The sequence below is a fragment of the Paramormyrops kingsleyae genome, chromosome 1, assembly GCF_048594095.1.
Source record: "Paramormyrops kingsleyae isolate MSU_618 chromosome 1, PKINGS_0.4, whole genome shotgun sequence".
Classification (NCBI taxonomy): Eukaryota; Metazoa; Chordata; class Actinopteri; order Osteoglossiformes; family Mormyridae; genus Paramormyrops; species Paramormyrops kingsleyae.
This window is the reverse complement of record NC_132797.1, coordinates 62711536-62735249: the sequence shown is the minus strand read 5'-3', so window position 1 is coordinate 62735249 and position 23714 is coordinate 62711536. Positions and strand designations below refer to the sequence as shown.

The window sequence follows — 23714 nt, the reverse complement described above, 5'->3', positions numbered from 1 at the left end:
CAGGACAATCATTCACTCATAATACTAATTACTGACTGGCAGTTGGTGGCATAGAGTTTTGTGGTAGGGGGAATAGTTGATATTTTTTGGTCACGCTTTCCCTTCCATCCTGAATTTTTAGGAAAAGTTAAAAAAAAAAAAATACTGAACTGATTTCCTGAGGAATTAAAATTGACAGAAATTACACCCTTGTGCAAATTAATTGAAGCAAGTTTTCATACAGACATACAGGCAGTGGCCTAGGACCTGCTGAGGGTACAGGGCAGAGAGTACGCTGAGTGGATGGACAGACGAGACACTGTGCCCACAGACTGGCTGGCCTGCTCGGGTGGGGTTAGAGCTGAGTGGATGGACAGAGGAGGCACTGTGCCCACAGACTGGCAGGCCTGCTCGGGTGGGGTTAGAGCTGAGTGGATGGACAGAGGAGGCACTGTGCCCACAGACTGGCTGGCCTGCTCGGGTGGGGTTAGAGCTGAGTGGATGGACAGAGGAGGCACTGTGCCCACAGACTGGCAGGCCTGCTCGGGTGGGGTTAGAGCTGAGTGGATGGACAGAGGAGGCACTGTGCCCACAGACTGGCAGGCCTGCTCGGGTGGGGTTAGAGCTGAGTGGATGGACAGAGGAGGCACTGTGCCCACAGACTGGCAGGCCTGCTCGGGTGGGGTTAGAGCTGAGTGGATGGACAGAGGAGGCACTGTGCCCACAGACTGGCAGGCCTGCTCGGGTGGGGTTAGAGCTGAGTGGATGGACAGAGGAGGCACTGTGCCCACAGACTGGCAGGCCTGCTCATGTGGGGTTAGAATTAGGTGGCATGACTGTGCTTCAGCCATCCATGTATGCTTCAAGTGAATGCTCTGGGGTTCGGGCACCTCCCCGTGTTGTTGTGGGGTTTTCTCCTGGTTTTGTGGTCTCCCCCCCCCCCACCACAGTCCTAAAGCATGCTAAGGTTAATTGGGTTTGCCAAATTCCCCATAGGCATGAATGGTATGTTTGCCCTGAGATCAATTGGCGGCCCATCTTGGGTTATTCCGATATGATTTTTATCAATCTGCCAGGTATAGGTCCTAAATTGCCTTGGGATAAGTATGAATTAATCTGACTGTGATGTCGGTCTTAACTTTGGTCAATCTGTCTGCATATAGATGCGACAGCTTGTTTAAATTCATTTGCACAAGGGTGCAGCTATGAGTGGAGCATGTCGAGGAAGCAGTGGGCCGATGGATATTTCAGGGGAATATTGTACATGTGGTCCCCCGCAGGCTGGACAGCTTCACTGTCTCAGTGTTTATCTTCCCAGATAGTCCATCGAACGGCAGTTCCCAGCACCCTGGCAGTGGACTGGATCGGGAAGAACCTGTACTGGTATGACGTGGAGAAGAAGGTCCTGGAGGTGTCCAAGGTCAATGGCCTCTACCCCACCGTCCTCATCAGCTCGGGCCTCAGGGGGCCCACAGGACTGTGCCTGGACCCCCAGATGGGGTGGGTGCGAATCATGTGACTGATCCTGCGTGGATCAGCAGCGGCTGCTCACAGGACACTGGATTCATGTGTCTTAATACTGTCCCATTAAACCAGCTCTACCACAGTTACAAGAGCATATGTCATTTCTGTCAATAATACCACCTCCACTATAGTTTCTGAACTTCTACATACATCTAGCTCGTCATGTTTTTATGTGATAATGATGAAAGTGAGCCCCGATTTACCTGAGGTCTACAGCTACGCTGTTATTTCTGCTGACTGCTCGTAGGTACGTCTTCTGGGCTGACTGCTGCGAGTACCCGCACTTGGGCCGTAGTGGCATGGACGGCAGCAATCCCACCGTGATTGTCGACACGCAGATCCACCGGCCCACAGCCCTAACCATCGATTATGTCAATAAAAGGCTCTACTGGGTCGACGACAACCACATCTGGCTCACAAACCTGGACGGCTCTCACCGGCATAAAGGTCAGTGAGGAGTCCCCCCCCTCCCCAAGATAGCCACCTGAAAAGGGCCTGCCAAAAATACGCATGACAAACAGTCAATGGTAAGAGATACTCAGAAGCAAAAATGTATTTAGCATGGTCTGTCCCTTAGTGTTTAGAGCCTTACTCAAGAGCCCAGTGCTGATACCATTACCACACTGTTTGAACCCATAACCTTCTGGACACGGGCACAGACTAGGGATGGTAAGATTCTCCGATTTGCATCTTTGCATCGGTAAAATCTGATGTATTTATATATAATTATTAGTAGAGGCCCAATGCCTTTATTATTAGAAGTGTGATGGATTATTTGCTGTCTGCTTCAGAATAACCAAAGAAATAAAATCAAACTATCTGTACCGTATTGAATTGCATAGCATCATTTTCTTTTGCATCGTATCATTCCCCGTTGAATCGAATCATGTTGAATCGCATTGCATTGCAATAGGGGTGAATCATATTGTATCACATCAGTACTGCTTCATATGAATCTTTAATGTGTCGGATCTTTGGCAATGCATTTATATGTGTATGCCGTTGGTCTCAGAGATGGAGACGCACATCCCTAGGACAGACCTTAACCTACTGAATCACTCAATGCCCGCCATTCCTGTCATCCTTGGCCAGTTTACATTGCCTTAATTGGTCTCATCTGCCGGAGTATGGCCAATATACAGACAATAAACTGCAGATTACTGCAGTAGACCCAGGTGCTAAACCATTACGAGCTTTAAAACCAATTAAAAAACCCTTAGAAATCTGTTCTAGAATTTACTGGCAGCCAATGCAAATATGGTAACAGAACTGCAATGCATAATAAGATATGAGAGCTTAGGTGTTCAGTTCAATCTTGACCCCCACTGGGTCCTCAGAGCTGCTCCGTTTGGAACAACAGTGCATCAGTGGAGTGTCTCTCTGCTTGAGCCCTTTCATCATCTTGTGTGTATTTGTGTGCTTGTAACCCTCTGACATAGTTTTCCCCTCCTTACATTAAGGTCTCAGCGGTTAGGAGACAACCAGTCCTGCTCTTACCTTTGCAGTTCAGGCTGCTACCCGCTTGTATGTTTTGTACATTTCCATGAGTTCATTTTGATTTGTTTTGTTTCAATGTAAAATGATAGGTGAAAATAACTGTTATGTGTACATCAGTTAAGAACCTGAAGTCAGCTTATTCAAAACCTGCTGAAGGTAATTATTATTTTAAAAGCACTTAAGCTGAAGCTGCTCCTTCAAATATAGGGGGGAAACATGACTTTCAAACTTATTGTTTAAAGTAAAGTGTGCCAAAAAATAAAATAGCGCAGTTTCACACACAGTAAGCGCTTTTCAAAGCAAGCCGTTAATTAGAAGTGATGCTAATTGACCCAATCTGTCTTTTCTTGGTTTAGCTATTCAGTGAGTTAAATGCAGTAGAATTTGTGCATCCATTCTTGATGCTCTTTAACAAACCAGACCTTTCTGTTTCAAAAGGACAGATCACCATCAGCTTTTCAGCTGAATCAGAAAGATTGAAATTCCAAGGCGAGCGTTTCCTTTATTCATCTTGCGTCGTTCCCCTGACCCTGTGCTTTCAAGATGACTGGATGGGTCTTTCTTACAATACTGATAATTTACTTCCTTTTGCAAGCATTTGGGGGCCTTTGAACTTTGAGTCTTATTTATTGAAAGCCCCACAAGGAGTCCTGCTTAATGCCTGTCACTTTCCACCTGCAGTGCCTCTCCTGAAAGTCCATGGGGTGATGGGGCTCACACTCTTTGAAGACTACATCTATTGGACGGATGGGAAGTCCAGGTCCCTCAGCCGTGCCCACAAGACGTCGGGGGTGGGACAGATGGAACTGCTTAGCTCCTGGCATGTCATAAGTGACGTGAAGGTGTACCACCCCTACCGCCAGCCTGATGGTAATTAGTTGGCTGTGGCCTTGCCTATTTTGTTTTTGGTAAAGAAAAACGCACTAACACACCCTGTACTCCACCCAAACACTGCTTGTTTTGTGGGTTTTTGGTAATGATACAGCCTACTAGCCACTAACTCTCCCCTATACTATATCCAAATGCCATCTTTTCTTTTGGTTTTTGGTAATGATACAGCCTCCTAGCTGCTAACTCCTCTGCCATATCCTACCCTAATTCTGCCTGTTTTTTGCACAGTGCCCAAGCACCCGTGCCAGGTAGCCAATGCGGGGTGCAGCCACCTGTGTCTGCTCTCACCAGGGGGGGGCCACAAGTGCGCCTGCCCCTCCAATTTCTACCTTGCTGCCGACAACAAGACCTGCTTGTCCAACTGCACCTCCAGCCAGGTGTGTGGTCACCCTGCACTCTCCGGGATCCACATGTTAGACTGAAGAAGGTAGAGGAAAGTCGTGCCCGGGATAACAAGGCTCATCACGATATACCTGTCGATATATCTGCCTTCCTGGTTAGACAGGGGAGAGGCCACCCAACTAGAATGGATCACTGGATCTCCAGCTAGCTGAGTGGGAATAGTAGCATCGTGCTGCTCATCCATGAGCTATAGCTCATGGCAGATGTGAAACTGCAGCACGAACCCAGAAAATGTTACAGCAGGTGTGGAAATAACAGATGGATGTGTGCATTAAGCATGGAGTTTGAAGAGCAATACTGGAGACCCTGGGGCTGCCAAGGCGAATCTCTTCCTGGCTGCCGTTGGGTAGCGCCGTCTCCTAACCACCTCTTTTCCCGTTTCTCCCATGCAGTTCCGATGCGGGACAGATGAGTGCATCCCCTTCTGGTGGAAGTGCGACACGGTGGACGACTGCGGCGACGGGTCCGACGAGCCGGCCGACTGCCGTGAGTCACATCGCCGTGGTGATTCATCATCCTTCACTTTTGCATGATGTGTATATGAGTTACGTCAGGACCCTTCTTAAGGGTTCACCGGCAGGACAGCATGTTCTGGGAGCCCAAGACGTCACGCTGCTCATTGCTGGTGCAAAGTTTGCCTTAGAGTAGCTTAGCAAAACTACGTGACTGTCTTTGGAATTTTTCCTTTGAGTGAATGAATCACTTATTTTATTCTTACAATTGATTTCTTTAATGTTAGTTTTTTTTTTTTCCTTAATTTCAAATTATTTTTATCATTATCCTTTAAGCTTTTTTAATCTGTCTAGTGTGGCAAGAACCCTGAGAGACTTTGAAAATGATTAAACAATGGAACTCTGTTGGATCTCTAGGATCCTGAGAAGCCATACTTTTTATTAAGCATGTATTAAATGTGTCAGCTATGATCTGGCACATATCGGGGAGATTTTTAGGGGTGGGGGGCGGCATGTTCCTTAGGGTTAATAAAGAGGCATTATCATGCAGAGTGGGATGCAGAGGCCTCCTTCTCATCTGTCACCCGTCATCCATCATTAATCAACTTCTATGTTCTTAATCGCAGCAGCTCAGCTGTCCGTGTCACAGGCCCCCTACTCCTCACTTTTATGGCCTGTTAAATGCCATGTTTGTCTGCCTGCCGTCAACAGGCTGTCTCTCTGACGGTCTGAGCTGTTTGATGCTATTTTTTCAGCGGAATTCAAATGCCAGCCGGGCCGGTTCCAGTGCGGGACGGGCCTCTGCGCCCTCCCGCCGTTCATCTGTGACGGTGAGAACGACTGTGGGGACAACTCAGACGAGGCCAACTGTGGTAAGGGAGTCCCCTGGCATGCGTGACACCCGGAGCACTTATGCTGACCCAAAAGCCAAAAGCTTGGAAAATGTGTGGCGTGTGTGCGAGGTCATCTTTGCTGGAATGTGGGGGAGAGGCAGGTATGGGCCGACACTATCTGGACCCTAAGCCAATACCAGTTTAAGCTCATGTAGTATCCCAGGTTACAGGTCTTGGGAATGGAGTCAAATTGGCAAAAACTGCACATTGTTGAGGTGGCCACGCCCCCTGCCTTCCTTTCCTTTTGGCCTTTGGTGAAACTCTGGAACTGCAAATACTTTCATATATGATCATTCTGTAAATAACATCATACACGTATTACTGTTTTCAGGATATCTCTGCTGTGATAAGTAAATCTGCATTTCAGAGCCACATTCAGTATATTGATCTTGAGATCGCCAACCCTGTTCTGCCTGCACACGTTCTCACTGAGAGTACATGCATCCCTCTCTTGTATCTCATCACCGTCCTGTGGCCTGAGACTCCCGGGTCACCCATCTGACACTGCTGATCTGCTTCCAGACACATATATCTGCCTGTCAGGCCAGTTCAAATGCACCAGGCGGCAGAAGTGCATCCCACTGACACTGCGCTGCAACGGGCAGGACGACTGCGGCGACGGGGAGGACGAGACGGACTGCCGTAAGACGCTGTTCCTGCAGGGGATGGGAGGGAGCCCTCCCGGGGGGGCGGGTGGTGGGTTGAGCAGCGCTGTGATTTTCTCCCACGCTGCTTTCCGACGAAGGATCAGGGCCCTGCTTCCCGCTGAGCAGAGTGGGAGATTGCAGATGGGAGTGTGAGCTCTAATCTCTGCTCCCCGGCTTCCTCAGTGGCAGCATGTAAATTCCTCCTGCGCTGTATAATAATAACAGCGTTGCTCCTGGGTTTCTCACATGTCATGAACACTTTATCAGTCTCCTGCTCGATAAACCACCAGCCCGGGGTCCACAGTACGTCATTATATCATTACTGTGCTCCTTAAGTTATTTACGTGCACCGTCATGGTGGTGAGGTAGCTGCAGTGTGAAGCCGCAGTGTGGCTGGCCAGAGCCCCATGTTCACGGAGATGGGCTGCTAGCTCCAGTTTCTGGCGTGCGATGTCTCTGGGAGCTGAAGAAAAGCAGCTCTTTGATCCGCCAGTCAGAGGGAGCCATCAGTTGGTGTCCCAGATGATCCGCCGTGAAACAGGGTGACTGAAAGGCTGAGCAGAGCAGAGTCCTACTGGAAGCACATGTGACACCCTGATCCGTCTCTCCACACCCGGAGCCCAATGTGGGGTGAGCATCAGTGGCGGCTGGGGGGCGGAGGGCAGGAGGCAAAGCCCCGTGGAGGTCTGGTGCGGGAATGCTAACAGAGGTGATAGCTAATCTTGGCTTAAGATTACTTCTGTACTCGGGTGGGGTTTTAATGGGATAATCCGGTCTTGAGGGCAGGAATTATCCAGCGCTTTCATTCTATGAGGGCGAGGAGTTCCTGGAGATCTGGATTACACTACACTATAAGAGTGTGCCAAACAGTCAGCATGTTCTCATACTCTCATGGGAATGCACAAAGCAGACACACGTGTGTCTGTACTGCGCATAAAGGCCCGTGTGTCTGTACTATACAGTATGTAGAGTGTAAAGGCCCCTTTAAGACACATCTTCATTCTCTCATAGAGAAACACCTGGCTGTTTGTGTTTAGAGACAGTTTAAACGTCAGGGTGACCTACTGGCCCTGAATGCCAGTGTGTTATTTCCCCATCCCAGCCACCACCAAGTTGCTTATGCTTTGTACACACTGTGCGTTATGTGCCTCTCTGTACTGTACGTGTGATGCAGAGTGGTTATGCTCTCAACCTCGGGATCAAGCTCACGGTCCATTTTTGCCTGTTTGGTTTGAATATCCTCCTTTGTCCCTGTACTTACTAAGCCTGTCACCGTTCTCTTCATGGACTCCAGCGGAGAGCACCTGCTCCTCCGACCAGTTCCAGTGCCAGACCACGATGCACTGCATCTCCAAGTTGTGGGTGTGTGACGAAGACCCGGACTGCGCCGATGGCTCAGACGAGGCCGATTGCGGTAAGGGTCACCGTACCTGACCCGCTGTATGTCTGAAAAGGTCAAGCCATCAGCCAGATCCTTCAAGAAATGTGGCTGCACCCTGAGTGAGCCCTGCAGATGGTATGGGTGCAACCGGCGAGAGGGTAGCAAGTTTGCAGGGATAGACGGGTATGTGCAGGGGTGCGGTGTGTGGCTGTACGGGTTAGGACAGCGATCGCCAGTTCTGTGGTTGGTAGAGTGAATTCAACAGTTGGCCCCTGAGCCCTTAAGCCCAAATTGCTCCAAGGGCTCTCTGACCCTGCATTCTGAATTATGTACATCACTATGGATGAAAGCATTTGTTAAATGAGTAAAGATGTACATGAATGTGAACAAGGGTGACTTGCATTTGATAGCCCCAGAGTTTTCTGAGCCTGGGGACTGAGAGGCTCCATTTGGGTTAAATATAGATCTTGTTTTTGACACATGGCACGTGTGCACAGAGGAGCGGTTTAACAGAATCTGCAAGGTTTCCTAATTTACCAGCAGGAGAGAGACTGGAACTTGAAACAGTCATTAACGTTATTAAAGTTAATCCTTTGTCGAAATTATTTAATATTCAGAAATGAAGCTTGCAAAAAATGAAGTGCCATAAAAAATCTAATAAATGAGCAGTGTATCATAGCAAGTTATTATTGAATGACATTTTTTTTGTTAGTAGCTTCTAATAAGGGTTGTTGTTGATAATAATCACTGAAATGGAGTGTAAGGGGAGGTAATGATAGTTAATGGGTCAGGGACGACAGTCTTGTATAATACTGATTTAGGAATAATGAATGATCATGTACTTAAGTAGGCAACCCAGTATAGTCATTTTAGAAGTGATTTTATTAGCCATGGGTGTCAATGACTTTCTGTGGAGAATTTGTGTTCATTAGGAACTGTGTATGAAAATATATAACTGATTCTTTGTGTAGAGTGTTCCTGTATTGCACAAGAGTGTACATACCAGTGTGTCTGTGCTGTGTGTAGAGTGTAAAGGTGCATATCACTGTACTGCGTGTAGAGTGTAAAGGTGCATATCCCTGTACTGAGTGTAGAGTGTTGAGGTGCATATCCCTGTACTGAGTGTAGAGTGTAAAGGTGCATATCACTGTACTACGTGTAGAGTGTAAAGGTGCATATCCCTGTACTGAGTGTAGAGTGTTGAGGTGCATATCCCTGTACTGCGTGTAGAGTGTAAAGGTGCATATCCCTGTACTGAGTGTAGAGTGTAAAGGTGCATATCCCTGTACTGAGTGTAGAGTGTTGAGGTGCATATCCCTGTACTGCGTGTAGAGTGTAAAGGTGCATATCCCTGTACTGAGTGTAGAGGGTTGAGGTGCATATCCCTGTACTGCGTGTAGAGTGTAAAGGTGCATATCCCTGTACTGAGTGTAGAGTGTTGAGGTGCATATCCCTGTACTGAGTGTAGAGTGTAAAGGTGCATATCCCTGTACTGAGTGTAGAGTGTTGAGGTGCATATCCCTGTACTGAGTGTAGAGTGTTGAGGTGCATATCCCTGTACTGAGTGTAGAGTGTTGAGGTGCATATCCCTGTACTGAGTGTAGAGTGTAAAGGTGCATATCCCTGTACTGAGTGTAGAGGGTTGAGGTGCATATCCCTGTACTGAGTGTAGAGTGTAAAGGTGCATATCCCTGTACTGAGTGTAGAGTGTTGAGGTGCATATCCCTGTACTGCGTGTAGAGTGTAAAGGTGCATATCCCTGTACTGAGTGTAGAGTGTTGAGGTGCATATCCCTGTACTGAGTGTAGAGTGTAAAGGTGCATATCCCTGTACTGAGTGTAGAGTGTTGAGGTGCATATCCCTGTACTGAGTGTAGAGTGTTGAGGTGCATATCCCTGTACTGAGTGTAGAGTGTAAAGGTGCATATCCCTGTACTGCGTGCCTGTAGAGTGTAAAGGTGCATATCCCTGTACTGAGTGTAGAGTGTTGAGGTACATATCCCTGTACTGAGTGTAGCATGTTGAGGTGCATATTCCTGTACTGAGTGTAGAGTGTTGAGGTGCATATCCCTGTACTGAGTGTAGAGTGTTGAGGTGCATATCCCTGTACTGAGTGTAGAGTGTAGAGGTGCATATTCCTGTACTGAGTGTAGAGTGTAGAGGTGCATATGCCTGTTCTGAGTGTAGAGTGTAAAGGTGCATATCCCTGTACTGAGTGTAGAGTGTTGAGGTGCATATCCCTGTACTGAGTGTAGAGTGTAGAGGTGCATATTCCTGTACTGAGTGTAGAGGGTTGAGGTGCATATCCCTGTACTGAGTGTAGAGTGTAAAGGTGCATATCCCTGTACTGAGTGTAGAGTGTAGAGGTGCATATTCCTGTACTGAGTGTAGAGGGTTGAGGTGCATATCCCTGTACTGAGTGTAGAGTGTAAAGGTGCATATCCCTGTACTGAGTGTAGAGTGTTGAGGTACATATCCCTGTACTGAGTGTAGCATGTTGAGGTGCATATTCCTGTACTGAGTGTAGAGTGTTGAGGTGCATATCCCTGTACTGAGTGTAGCATGTTGAGGTGCATATTCCTGTACTGAGTGTAGAGTGTAAAGGTGCATATGCCTGTACTGAGTGTAGAGGGTTGAGGTGCATATCCCTGTACTGAGTGTAGAGTGTAAAGGTGCATATCCCTGTACTGAGTGTAGAGTGTTGAGGTACATATCCCTGTACTGAGTGTAGCATGTTGAGGTGCATATTCCTGTACTGAGTGTAGAGTGTTGAGGTGCATATCCCTGTACTGAGTGTAGAGTGTTGAGGTGCATATCCCTGTACTGAGTGTAGAGTGTAGAGGTGCATATGCCTGTACTGAGTGTAGCGTGTAGAGGTGCATATCCCTGTACTGAGTGTAGAGTGTAAAGGTGCATATCACTGTACTGCGTGTAGAGTGTAAAGGTGCATATCCCTGTACTAAGTGTAGAGTATTGAGGTGCATATCCCTGTACTGAGTGTAAAGGTGCATATCCCTGTACTGCGTGCCTGTAGAGTGTAAAGGTGCATATCACTGTACTGCGTGTAGAGTGTAGAGGTGCATATCACTGTACTGCGTGTAGAGTGTAAAAGTGCATATCACTGTACTGCGTGTAGAGTGTAAAGGTGCATATCCCTGTACTGAGTGTAGAGTATTGAGGTGCATATCCCTGTACTGAGTGTAAAGGTGCATATCCCTGTACTGCGTGCGTGTAGAGTAAAAGTTCATATCACTGTACTGCGTGTAGAGTGTAGAGGTGCATATCCCTGTACTGAGTGTAGAGTATTGAGGTGTATATCCCTGTACTGAGTGTAAAGGTGCATATCCCTGTACTGCGTGCGTGTAGAGTGTAAAGGTGCATATCCCTGTACTGTGTGTAGAGTGTAAAGGTGCATATCACTGTACTGCGTGTAGAGTGTAAAAGTGCATATCACTGTACTGCGTGTAGAATGTAAAGGTGCATATCCCTGTACTGAATGTAGAGTATTGAGGTGCATATCCCTGTACTGAGTGTAAAGGTGCATATCCCTGTACTGCGTGCGTGTAGAGTGTAAAGGTGCATATCCCTGTACTGAGTGTAGAGTATTGAGGTGCATATCCCTGCACTGAGTGTAAAGGTGCAAATGCCTGTACTGGGTGTGAAATGTAAAGCTCCATGTGTCTGCAGAGCCAGCATCCCTCTTCCGGACTGACAGGGCCTCCCCTCTGCAACCTCATTGATTTGGGCTCACATCTTGACGACAGTCGCATGCTTCATGGAGCTGTCATTCGAGTCTGTGCTCCCAGAGTGTCCGTCAGTCGAGGATTAAAGAGCATTAACCACCCCCTGCCCCCACCCAAGCACAGATCGTTTTCTGATTACTATATTCTCTCACAGCTAACCGAGTAGCGGTTGTTACACTTGGGATGTCATAGGATGGAGCTTTTACCCTCACCCCCCCAAAATGGCAGTGTCAACTGGTCGCCACCAATCGGAAAGTACCGTGAGAAAGAATGAGAAAACTATCCTAGACGATACTGAAATCCCAGATTGTTCTGTTATCTAGGAAGAAAAACAGGCTTTTCAGGGCTGCGTTCCATTGGGTTAAAGCAGCCACTGACTGACAGAGCTCACGGTGATCCTGCCCCCCGTGGCTCGTAAAAGCCCAGTTTCTGCCTTGCCTGCTTTTCTCAGTAATCCTTAATAGCCCCACGCAGAACTGTGTGCACTTCATTAAGATGGTCATTTTCCAGGACACCCTAGCAGGTTCCAGGCGGGACTTCAGCCACGAAAAAGTAAGTCAGGCATTCTCTTACTTCATTCTGTGAAATGTAACATTTATTATAACTGGGAATCTCTTCCTGATGGTGCCTAATTTAAAACTGGACATATCGGAGCGTATTAAACACGATGCAGGGCTGGCAGCACGTTACAGATGCATGTTTAATGGGCGTATGCTGCAAATGCTTTAGTGATATGGGGATGTTCTGTCCACTCTCCGGTCCGAAGTGTAAAACTTCAGTAGTTAAAGCACAGAGAAATTTCATAATGTCCTTTTTTTCTAAATTTGTTGGCATGCAACAGTGTAGCTGTTCAGAAATGTCAGACAGAGCCTCCCAGCTGGAATGACTCACGAAGGAAGGTGTTCTCTCAGAGCTCTCTTTAGTGGAGACCTAATTGGGTTTGGGGAGAGGCCTTCCTGCAGCCAGCAGGCCAGGCAACTGCTGTGAGATCTTGAGGTTTTTCTTTTAATCAGGTCGGCCTTTTGACATGACATGACATTTAGCGAAACTTAGCAAATCGAATCTGACGCGACAAACTCCTGACTCAGGATGTTTTCTGCCGAGTGTCTTCCAGGACGCGCTCAGCACACGGAGAGCTTGGGTGTCGTGCCTTTGTTTCAAATTAAACGGTCGATTTAGCTCGATATGTAAATGAAAGTTTATTTTATATTCTAGCTACGGCTGGTTTGTAAGGTCATCGCCTGCAGCATTTCACTACCATCGATTTGACGCGATACTCGTGCCTGATCCCATCTGCTTAAAGCGATTTTTAGGTCTTTGATTGACTTTTCTGTGCCGCATCTCGTTTGCTATGCTAATTGGCCTTGACCACCTGCAAACACGCTAAGGTCACAGCACACATGTGTGACCATGACAAGGACACGCAACAGTGTGGTTAGTCGCACTGACAAATGCAGTGTTTACCACCACTCAAACAGAGAAAGGTCTGGCTGCAGATCTTACCTGTGAGCAAACCTTCTCTGGCAGTAAATCTTGTCTGAGGGTAAGGAAATGATGCGTATCTCACGCTTGGAATTGTGGATTTTGTATTTTGATGTAAAGGTTTTGCTAAGACTATTCTGCTGCCTATATTGTTTTAAAAGCCTTTTCTCCCTGCTAACAATTACGTATTTTACATCCAGTGAAATGTAAAACGATTTCAGCAGTGAAGGACTTCATTAATCACCTTTGTTTTAAAATAATCACTATCTATGATCTTGTTTAAAAACATTTTCGCGAGTTAAGGACTATTTATAACAAAAAACATGTTCGCTAAACATGATCACTGCATATGAAACATCTTTAAAAACAGTTCCATTAACAAATTTGGTTTATAGATACTGTATTAATTAACATGCATGCATATTGTTATGGCTCATTTAAATGCAATTATACCAGTTGTTGCAGGTTTACCAGTGAAAAATTTGTTTCATTAATATTTGTTTATTAATTATTAAAACTACATGTGTACAAGAGTACAGGGTAGGTACAAGTGGGAAAATAATATTCTTGGTGTTGGTATTATTAATTGTTAAAATATCATTGCACAAGCTTCATAGTTGGAAGGTGCAGGTGCGGGTTTGAATAGTGTTGGTGGACAAAGGGGAAATAGGTTTGAATGAATATTTGCAACAGATCTCACAAGGTTTCTGTGCTGGCAGAAATCCTGCCTTCCATATTTATTTGTGCATCCATACAGTATGAATGAAAGACAAAATAATCAGTCATCACACATTCGGCCGTCATTGTCAAAACATTTCAATGTGTGATCTTTAAGACTTGAATGCACGATAGACACATTTATGGTAGACAATGGGAACGACGTAAGTAGGACTACTATGAAGCGATTATTTTCTTATTCACTATGTATTATGCATAGTTAAATGCAAAGAAAACTTAATATTAGACAGCAATGAATCAAGCAAAATAAACATAATACTGATATCATCAGACATAAATTACTCCACGGGGGATTTCATTTGCACCTCAAAATAAATCCGTGGATGTGCTCTGTAGTGTTTTGTTTAGTTTAACACTGTATTCATAAAAGCTGCACTAACACAAGACTTCTGTGCTTGACATTTACGTCATTTTCTTACTCTCAGACAGGTTTACTAACAGGCGAGGTCTGCAGCCAGAGCTATTTGCACAAACACGCATGTGCGTGGTACTCTGAGGTTTGCGGGCCCCCTGTTGGCTGCAGACATGCACTACACTAGGGGGTGGGGGCCCCAAAGTGACTTTGAGTCAGGCCCCAGAAACAACAAACCCGCCCCTGCATACTTAAACTGAGAAGGAGTGAGATGTCTCTCTCAGACAGTTAAGATGCTAGTTCGGGGTTGTTTATGTGTAGATGCTTCTAGGTCATTTTCATAGACTTGTGTGGTTTTGCAAGCCCCCCCCCCCCAGAGAGTTGAATAACTCCATGCTACCTGACTGGCTCTTCAGAGTCAGTGGAGCCACGGACCTCTAGGGAGACGAAAACTTAATATTTCCGTGCAGCCCAGAATCACATCGAAATTGGGTTAATTTTGAATTAAGACTACGAATTAGCACTCAGACATGGCACAGTGATGTGGAGATTAATAATGTATTATATATTTATCCCCTGTTCTGATAGATGGATTAGGCCCTCTAATAGTGAATTCAGGTTAAATTTCAATGTTGGTTTACAGCATTAGGAAACCAAACATACACATCGAATACAGATAAGGATGAATAATGCAGGAGAGAGGGGTTTGCCGGGCTTACTTATATAAGCTGAATTAAAGAAGCCCTCAGTATATCAGTTTATATAAATACATGGTGTATAAACTCATCGCACAGTGGGGAGAACTGTGGTGTCAGGGCTGGGGGTATGATTCCCGCCTCAGCTTTGCGTGAGGAGGTGCGACGTTCCCCCATGGCTCTCCCCTGGGCATTCTGGTTTCAATTTCCCATGTGCGTGTGTGTATTTCTGCAATGAAGCAAATTTCTGTCCCGGGTGTCTCCTGTCCTGTGCCCTTCGCTTCCGGGAATTGGCTTCTGCACTGGATAAGTGGAAATAGGGTCCTTAAGGCACGAAGGAGCCGATGGAGCCTGTTATTAAAGTTAAAACCTTAGCATCTTTATTTGGTATGTTAGCATTGATGGGAACACACCTCCCACTTCAGGGTACTCCACAGGAGGACTGCACTTCAGAGAGTGGCCATCAGGGTGCTACTGATGCATCTGTGGTATGGCCCTGCCTTATTTACAGCTGGATCGCATAGTTTTTGGAGTATTTGTTGCATCGCGTGCTTGCTTGCAGGTACCTGTCAATGACTGCTTTATTCTCCCCTCGGTTTCAAACCCGGCAATGAGACGATGGCGATTATGCATGGCGGCGCTACTGTGGGACATTAATATTTATGTGTTTTTCTTTGTATGTTTGTTTGTTCTTGTTTCTGACAAGATGAGAAAACGTGTGGGCCCCATGAATTCCGCTGCAAGAACAACAACTGCATCCCGGACCACTGGAGGTGTGACACTCAGAATGACTGCGGCGACAGCTCTGACGAGCAGAACTGCAGTAAGAGCCCGTCCCTGCCCCCGCCGCTGCTGTGACAACTTCTTGCCTACCTTTATGCTGCATTTCTGTGTTCCCACAAACCCCCGACTTGCTGTAGTTAATGGTGTTCTGTGTGTCCCAAGCGGGGGGCCCATTAAGCCGAAGCTCCTCCCCTTCAGAGAGCTGTCTGGCCCAAGACCTCATGGGCTATTTCAGCTTGCTGGGGCCCCATTCACCTAGCCGAACATCTAATTACATTTAAATATCCTGATTTCCACCTGATTGGTTACATTACTTCAAATCAAAAGGACGATTACGGCAGGAAACCGAGGTGGTAGCTGTACCATTTTAATGAGCAAATATGTATTCAATGGTTCTGAAACACTGGTAGACAGCACAGCATGTTGCAGATCTTGTAGGCCTGTGGGTTTATCTTTGCTGTTGTTTGGCTTTTCTCCATCTGTTCAGGTACATATTCACTTTCAGTGCTCCCCACAAACATGGAGATATGACAATTTTTTAAATCGACGTTTGTATCTCTCTTCGTCTGCCCTGATCTCTCTCCGTCTGCCCTGATCTCTCTCCGTCTGCCCTGATCTCTCTCCCTCTGCCCTGATCTCTCTCCCTCTGCCCGGATCTCTCTCCATCTGCCCTGATCCCTCTCCGTCTGCCCTGATCTCTCTCCGTCTGCCCTGATCTCTCTCCCTCTGCCCGGATCTCTCTCCGTCTGCCCTGATCTCTCTCCATCTGCCCTGATCTCTCTCCGTCTGCCCTGATCTCTCTCCCTCTGCCCGGATCTCTTTCCAGATGTCTAGATCTTAGAGCACATCATACTTGGGCTGCAATAGGGCTGTACTCTACACCATTTCTTCTTTTCACTCAGCAATAATCATTCTTTACTCTCAACCTAGCTGACGGGGGTAAACGAGGGTGGGCATTACTTCCCTTTGTATTTGTCATTGCAAGCTCAGAGTGGTCACCCTAGTGGGCCGGGCCCCTCGTTTCATCAAGGTGGGAAAACGCTCCCCTAAACTGAGAGCTAGTTCTTGAAAATTCACCAAATGCTCAATATACTGTAGCACACGAACATGAAAACAGGTAGCAGGTATAGCAGAACAAAGGCAGCCACATTCACTTAGAAGCATGAAGAGAAAAGTCACCCCCATTTCCTGGTGGTCCTATTACAGTAAGGAGAACCAAAGCCACACCCACTTCCTGGTAGTCCTATTACAGTAAGGAGAACCAAAGCCACCCCCACTTCTTGGTGGTCCTATTACAGTAAGGAGAACCAAAGCCACACCCACTTCCTGGTGGTTTTCCTGCAGCCAGGAGAACTAAAACCACGCCCATTTCCTGGTAGTCCTATTACAGTAGGTAGAACCAAACCACACCCACTTCTTGGTGGTTTTCCTGCAGCCAGGAAGACCAAAACCATACCCACTTTCTGGTGGTCCTATTACAGTAAGGAAAACTAAAACCACGCCCACTTCCTGGTAGTCCTATCACAGTAGGGAGAACCAAACCACACCCACTTCCTGGTGGTTTTCCTGCAGCCAGGAAGACCAAAACTGTACCCACTTCCTGGTGGTCCTATTACAGTACGGAAAACTAAAACCACGCCCACTTCCTGGTAGTCCTATCACAGTAGGGAGAACCAAACCACACCCACTTCCTGATGGTTTTCCTGCAGCCAGGAAGACCAAAACCGTACCCACTTCTTGGTGGTCCTATTACAATAAGGAAAACTAAAACCACTCCCACTTCCTGGTAGTCCTATCACAGTAGGGAGAACCAAACCACACCCACTTCCTGGTGGTCCTATTACAATAAGGAAAACTAAAACCATGCCCACTTCCTGGTAGTCCTATCACAGTAGGGAGAACCAAAGCCACCCCCACTTCTTGGTGGTCCTATCACAGTAGGGAGAACCTGGTGGTTTTATTACGATAAGTAGAACCAAAGCCATACCAACTTCCTGCTGGTCTTACAGCAGCCAAGGGAGCAAGGCCACGACCACACCCTAGCAGTCTTATCATCTGTTCTGATAGGGTCCACTATTTGGAGTGAATGACTCCACCACATCTCCTTTGGCCGTGACAGCACCTCCTGCCAGGTGCCCGAGGCGTCTGCAACCAATTAGGCAGGCTTATCAATGCGGCATGATCACAATCCTGTTAGACACACGAGTGAATATGCGGTGGTAGATTATCTGGCCATCCTGGTGCCTGTGCTGTTCGGTAATGCGCTTAGAGAACCGCAGCACGCCATCGGGCACGCAGGATGTTCCGCTATTTTGCAGTCTCAGGCCCTCTATTCTGTCCCGAACAACGCAGAGCCAGTGACCTGCAGCTCGAAGGACTTTGTCTGCTCCAATGGAGAATGCATCTCCTCACGCTTCCGCTGTGACGGGGACTACGATTGCATCGACAGCTCCGACGAGGTGAGTGATCATGGTCTTGAGTTTATCCAGATGTCCCCATAGGTGGAAAGCCCACTGTGTGGGACCAGTACAAACCAAAGTTGGGTGCCAAAATCAGCTGTTTAATGTCCAAAATATCACCTCCTGCTGACCATTCAGCTAGACATCATCCACATTTTTAGACTGTTTTACAGGATTTCACAAAATGATTAAGCAGGCACAGCATTCCTGAAGACTCAGCAAAAAGATGGACAGTCACCAGTTATAGTTTACCAAACAAAATGCAGCAGTGTTCCTGTCACTGGGAGTTAGTCACATGGAGCAGGTTTTGTTTTCAGCTTTCTGTACCTCATACTGTTCAGGCCTCAGGCAGGGTGCTGTCCGTGGTCCTGAACTCCATTCTGCATGTGGTGCTTGTGAGCATACAGCCCCCTGACCCTCTCGCTGATGCTGCTTTTCTTCGATAAAATCTCAGCACTATTTGTTTCATCCTTCCTGAATGTGGGGAAATAAACACTCATAGTCTTAATGTCCATCTAAGGCAGGACCAGCCCCCATTGCTTTCAGTCTGCAATTTGGCACAATGGCCTGATAGTTCCTCATTCCCAAGGTTTAAAAACCAAGCGTGAAGGGGAGTGAGTAAATCTCTCTCTGTCCTGAGAAGGCCGACGCGCCTATGTGTAATATGATACCTAATAGGCGGGCAATGCTCCAGAATGCTCCTTAAAGACCCTGCAGCTTCTTTGGTCTGTGTGCTCTCTCTGATTCTGCTGTGAGTAATCTCTGTGGCTGTGGTGCCGTGACAGCTTCCTGTGTTATTGCTCAGTGGAGGCGGCAGCCTCCCTCCCTGCCCCCCAGCCACCATGAAGTCTGTTTCGTGGGCCTGCCAATGGGCAACCAAGACAGACAAGCATTTTCCCCACCATTCGCCGTGATCATGGAGTAAATGAGCAGGAGGGAATGGCACTGGGGGTCATTAGCTGACTCTGAGATATGGCCCTTTAAAAAGGGCTGTTTGGTTATTACTCTCACAGTAACCGACGCAAGTTCCTGAGCCTGACCGCCTGTCTACCTGTCAATGTGACCCTGATACCCCCCCCACCCCCCCGGTCCGTCTGCAGAAGGACTGCGAGACCCGCTGTTCTGCAGACCAGTTCCAGTGCCTGAACAACCTGTGCATCTCCCTCAAGTGGCTCTGTGACGGTCAGGAGGACTGCAAGACTGGCGAGGATGAGGCCGACTGCCAGGGCCTCGGTAAGGCTGCCCCCCCCCAGGCCACCCCAGGCTAGCTTGTAACCAGCGGTGTAAATAAAGCTCACAGCATGGGACCCAGTGTCTCACAATATTGTGGGACACTGCACATTGCTGACTTTTAAGCACAGGATTGTCCTCTACCATCACAGTTGGCAGGGGTGTGCATGTTTTGGGGTTGGGGTGAGAAATATGTGTATTTTTTTTTGGGGGGGGGGACTGTGTCACATGGCTTACCTCAAACAGCTGGTTCACATGGCCCTAGGAAACCCATAACCTGCCCGTCCTTAAAAACCATGCCCCTTCTGTCCTAATACCTCATTTTTAATGCTTATGGGTTTTTTTATAACAAAGCTTTCGTGCCGTTAATCCTGTTTGTAAGACATGCTGTACTGTCCTGTGAGACGAAGCTGACACCTCACCTGCCGTCTTAATGATAGCTGTTCAGCCCAATAACTTTATTTTAATGTCTCTGTTTTATTCCTGCAGTGGATATAATCAGCCAGTCGGAGCAAATTGGATTGTTGTTACAGCTCTATGCTCAGGCTAATCTTACAGTCAAATATCACAGTAATGAATATAACTCCGTAGTCTTTTCCACAGCACTACTAAAGTATCACATAATAATTCCTTTGGTTGGGAAACAGGCCCCCTCTCCCCCTAAAGCAGGAGCAGAGATTATGTACAGAATTCTGGCTCTGTCTCTGTCTCTCTCCACACTAAACTGAAGGTTCCCGAGGACAGTGAGTTATTCTAATTAAGGCAGGAAGGTTCGGTTAAAAGCTTAAGTGCCAAAGGATGCACTTCTCTCACACGCTGCCTTTAATGGAATGGAAAAAATCTCCATAAATCAAATCAGGACCATGACCTGCCCGTTAATGAGGGCTCCAGCCAGCAAAACTGCCAAATGGCCCCTCTGCAGAAAGTTCCGGAGTTTGAATGCCTGTCCGTAGATGCTCCCCCGTTGCTGGCCCATTGTCAGCTGATCGGAAAAAGATCCTTGGCAGCAGGGTGTGGATCTACAGACAGCAGCGAGCTCAAAGGCTTCAGGCACCTAGCTGATCTCTGTGTCGGACATGTGTTTGTGCTGTGCTAAAAAAACATCCCCAGGCTTACGCTTGGAAACAGAATTATTTTCAGCTGAAGCAGGATGCATGCTCAGCGATTGTTCACAAAGTACATATGTGTTAGCTGACAGAAGCCCCTGTACATGATGTCACTGTTCCCTGGTGGTCACATGACCACCGCCATTGCCACAATGCAGCTGTGGAGCCAGGTATGTAGAGAGGAGACGGAGAGCGGTCAGAGACGTGAAGCTTACAAGGCCGGTATGCTTTGGCAAAATCCTGCGGAGCCTGAATCCTCCGGATTGGCCTCACTCCATAACTGGATGGGGTCTTAGAGATATGCTGGCCTCACACTGTAGCCGGCTGGAACCCCAGAGATACACTGACCTCATGCTATTGCTGGCTGGAGACTCGGAGATACACTGGCCTTTCACCATAGCTGGCTGGGGCCTTGGAGATATGCTGATCTCACAGTGTAGCTGGCTGGAGACTCGGAGACACACTGACCTCACATTATAGCTAGCTGGAGACTCGGAGATACACTGGCCTCACACTGTAGCCGGCTAGGACCTTGGTAATACAGTGACCTCACACCGTAGCCGACTGGGGCCGCAGAGATACGCTGGCCTCATCATGGCTGGCTGTTTGACTGAGACACACTGAGACTTCCACCACAGGGAAAAGGGTGTATGGAAATTTGGACACACGTCCAGATGGGGTTCCGTGCTAGTCCCAGGAAGAGCCCTGGTGTCCCGCTGTCCGTAAACGTGCTTCATTGAAACACCAAGACCTGGAATGGGATGAGACTGTAAGAAGGAGGAGCCTGACCTTTGACCTATGTTTGTGTTTCTCTTACCTTCCCTAGATGCCCCCTCCTGCTCGCTGAATGAGTACAGCTGTGTCAGTGGAGGCTGCGTGTCGGCCAGCCTGCGATGCGATGGACACGACGACTGCGCTGATGGCTCTGACGAGGTCTGCCCCACTCCGCCCCCAAACCCCCCAACCCCCTCACTCCAGGCTTATTGAACTCATAGAACCGTTTGGTGCCACAATTAGGGACCAGATGAGCACAATTTATTAACATCAGAAAATGAGTTTTACTGTTTGGCTCAATTAAGCATTGATGACCATCGCTGTAATTACAGAGCATGCCTTGGGAGCATGAAAACAAACTTTCTACATTAAATTAATGTAGAGCTACTGCTTCACAATTACCCAGTAAAATGGTCTTGTTTATGACTTTATAAATGGTTTCTGTGCTGATGTGCACTGTATTCTTATCACCTTAACTATCATCATTTGTTAAATGTCATCTGTGAGATTCTCGTTTGGTTTCCTGCCATGTTCTCATTCCCTACTGGCTTCCTGACACGTTCTCATTCCCGATTGACTTCCTGATACGTTCCCATTCACGATTGACTTCCTGGCTCGATCCCAATCCCGATTGGCTTCCTGGCTCATTCCCATTCCTAATTGACTTCCTGGCTCGATCCCTTTCCTGATTCGCTTCCTACCACATTCCCAATTCACTTCCTTGCTAGTTCTCATTCCCAGTTCGCTACCTGGCAAGTTCTCATTCCCAATTTGCTACCTGGCAATTTCTCATTCCCAATTCACTACCTGGCAAGTTCTCATTCCTGATTCACTTCCTTCCTCACTTTCATTCTCGATTCACTTCCTGGCTAGTTCTCATTCCCAATTCGATACCTGGCAAGTTCTCATTCCTGATTCACTTCCTGCCTCACTTTCATTCTCGATTCACTTCTTGGCTAGTTCTCATTTTAGAATGACAAGATCTCATTCCCAATTTGCTTCCTGGTTTTTTCTCTTTCTCAAATTGTTTCCTGGTGCGTTCTCATTCCTGATTAGTATCTGGAATGTTTTTTTTTTCTTTTGCACAACGAAAGACAAAAAATAGTACGTAAAAGGATGAAGAGCCAAAGGGGAATGAAAAATGAATGAAGGGGAAGCAGTGAACAGGCAAACTGAGGAGAGGCCACATCTGAGAACAAACACAGCTGTTCTCCTATGGTAGAACATTGGCTCTAAAAGGAGCTGTGGTCACATTGGGCTGCTTCATTCCAGCCGAAAGCAGGAAAGAACCACAATGGGAAAGATGCCCTTCGGGATCATTGATCTATGCTCTGGGTCACACTGGCTCTTTATGACTAATGTCCAGAGTTTACTTTGATTTCACAACGGCATCAACTATTTTAAATTAATTATCCATCCATCCATTCATCCATCCATCTTTCCATTAGTCCTGATGAGTGTCATCAGGACCTGGAGCCCACAACATACAAGGCAGAGGTACACTCTGGATGGGATGCCAGTCCATCACAGGGCTCGTTTGCTTTACATTTACATCTACTCTGGGCCACCAAAGACCACAGTGTCTCTTTCTAAGGGAGACTCCTTCATTTAAACGGAGATCAGCACTGTTTGGGTTAAAGTGCAGAGCAGCAGACCCTCCTACCTGTTTCCTTGTCCTAGTGGGCTCCAGTCAGTGAAAGTATTCCAGGGACTTTGATGGGCTCAGTACTGGGCAGTGGGATGATGGGTATAATTAAAATTAAAATTAAATCAAGCACAGGCGCCAGGCCCCACTGTCCCCAGCGTGGCTCTCAGCGTCTCTGTGCTTTGCCCCCAGGTGGACTGCATCCGCGAGTGCCATGAGGACCAGTTCCTGTGCCAGAACCGGGCGCACTGCATCCCACGGAGGTGGCGCTGTGATGATGTGCCTGACTGCCTGGACCACAGCGACGAGGAGAACTGCGGCCCGGGTAGGGTGCCCATGCCTAGCCAGGAGGGGGCGCCACAGCTAACTCAGCCAGCGGTGATGTCACATTACTGTGTCATGTGACCTCCTGCTCTCGCTGTCTGAGCCAGTGGTTCTCATGGGAATCCTCAGGGTCCCAAGTGACTCTGCTTGTTTGTCATGTCACTAGAACATCAGATCTGAGTGTGAAGCCTTATGCAAAGCCGTCAAGCGTGTATATGGGGGGGTCCCTGTGGTAAGGTTTAGGAAGCACTCATCTGGATCATGCTTCGCGTCGGGGAAGCAGGGCCTTATTAAAGAGCTTCTGTAAATCACCAGGAGTGTATGATGCTTGTCATGCGTGTTTTAAAAATGTCCCTGGCTTTTTAGACCCTTGTCTCCCTTGGAGAGGATTAGTAAAATGATGTTTAATATGAAACTGACACCCCCTGCCCCCACCTTCACTCTCAGCTTTTCATATTTGTAGAGCCGGTCTCTCATGCAGGATTGTTTTTGCAAAGGCGGAGCAGGTGGCTTTCCCTTAAATCACATTGTGTTGTATAGCGTTCACGCTAAACCTGGGGGGAAATGGCCTGTGGTTTTCCTTTCATGTGAAACACCCTCAGCTGCGTCGCTGTCTTTCTCACGGTCCTGTTCCCCTGAGAAGCAGCTCCATATTGTTCCTTTCGGAAAATGCGATCTGAGCCCCATCGCATCCCCTGCACCATGCTATGGTTCTGAT

General features: G+C 47.4%; 1 protein-coding gene across 9 annotated transcripts in view; it reads left to right on the top strand.

Annotated features, from left to right (window-relative positions):
- The window catches only part of LOC111856674 (low-density lipoprotein receptor-related protein 1B-like), a 276774-nt gene that overhangs the window by 227454 nt on the left and 25606 nt on the right, over positions 1 to 23714 (top strand). For all 9 annotated transcript variants that reach the window (XR_011993593.1, XM_072717420.1, XM_023836816.2 and 6 more), the window contains 13 exons: positions 1298 to 1479; positions 1751 to 1950; positions 3682 to 3870; positions 4120 to 4268; positions 4686 to 4779; positions 5501 to 5617; positions 6161 to 6280; positions 7580 to 7699; positions 15382 to 15498; positions 17811 to 17917; positions 19018 to 19150; positions 21080 to 21186; positions 22865 to 22997. Coding sequence is in view for 8 of the 9 variants with exons in the window: in XM_072717420.1 (XP_072573521.1) it covers positions 1298 to 1479; positions 1751 to 1950; positions 3682 to 3870; positions 4120 to 4268; positions 4686 to 4779; positions 5501 to 5617; positions 6161 to 6280; positions 7580 to 7699; positions 15382 to 15498; positions 17811 to 17917; positions 19018 to 19150; positions 21080 to 21186; positions 22865 to 22997 (1768 nt within the window). In the remaining variant the exon portion in view is untranslated. The remainder of the gene's footprint in view (positions 1 to 1297; positions 1480 to 1750; positions 1951 to 3681; positions 3871 to 4119; positions 4269 to 4685; positions 4780 to 5500; positions 5618 to 6160; positions 6281 to 7579; positions 7700 to 15381; positions 15499 to 17810; positions 17918 to 19017; positions 19151 to 21079; positions 21187 to 22864; positions 22998 to 23714) is intronic.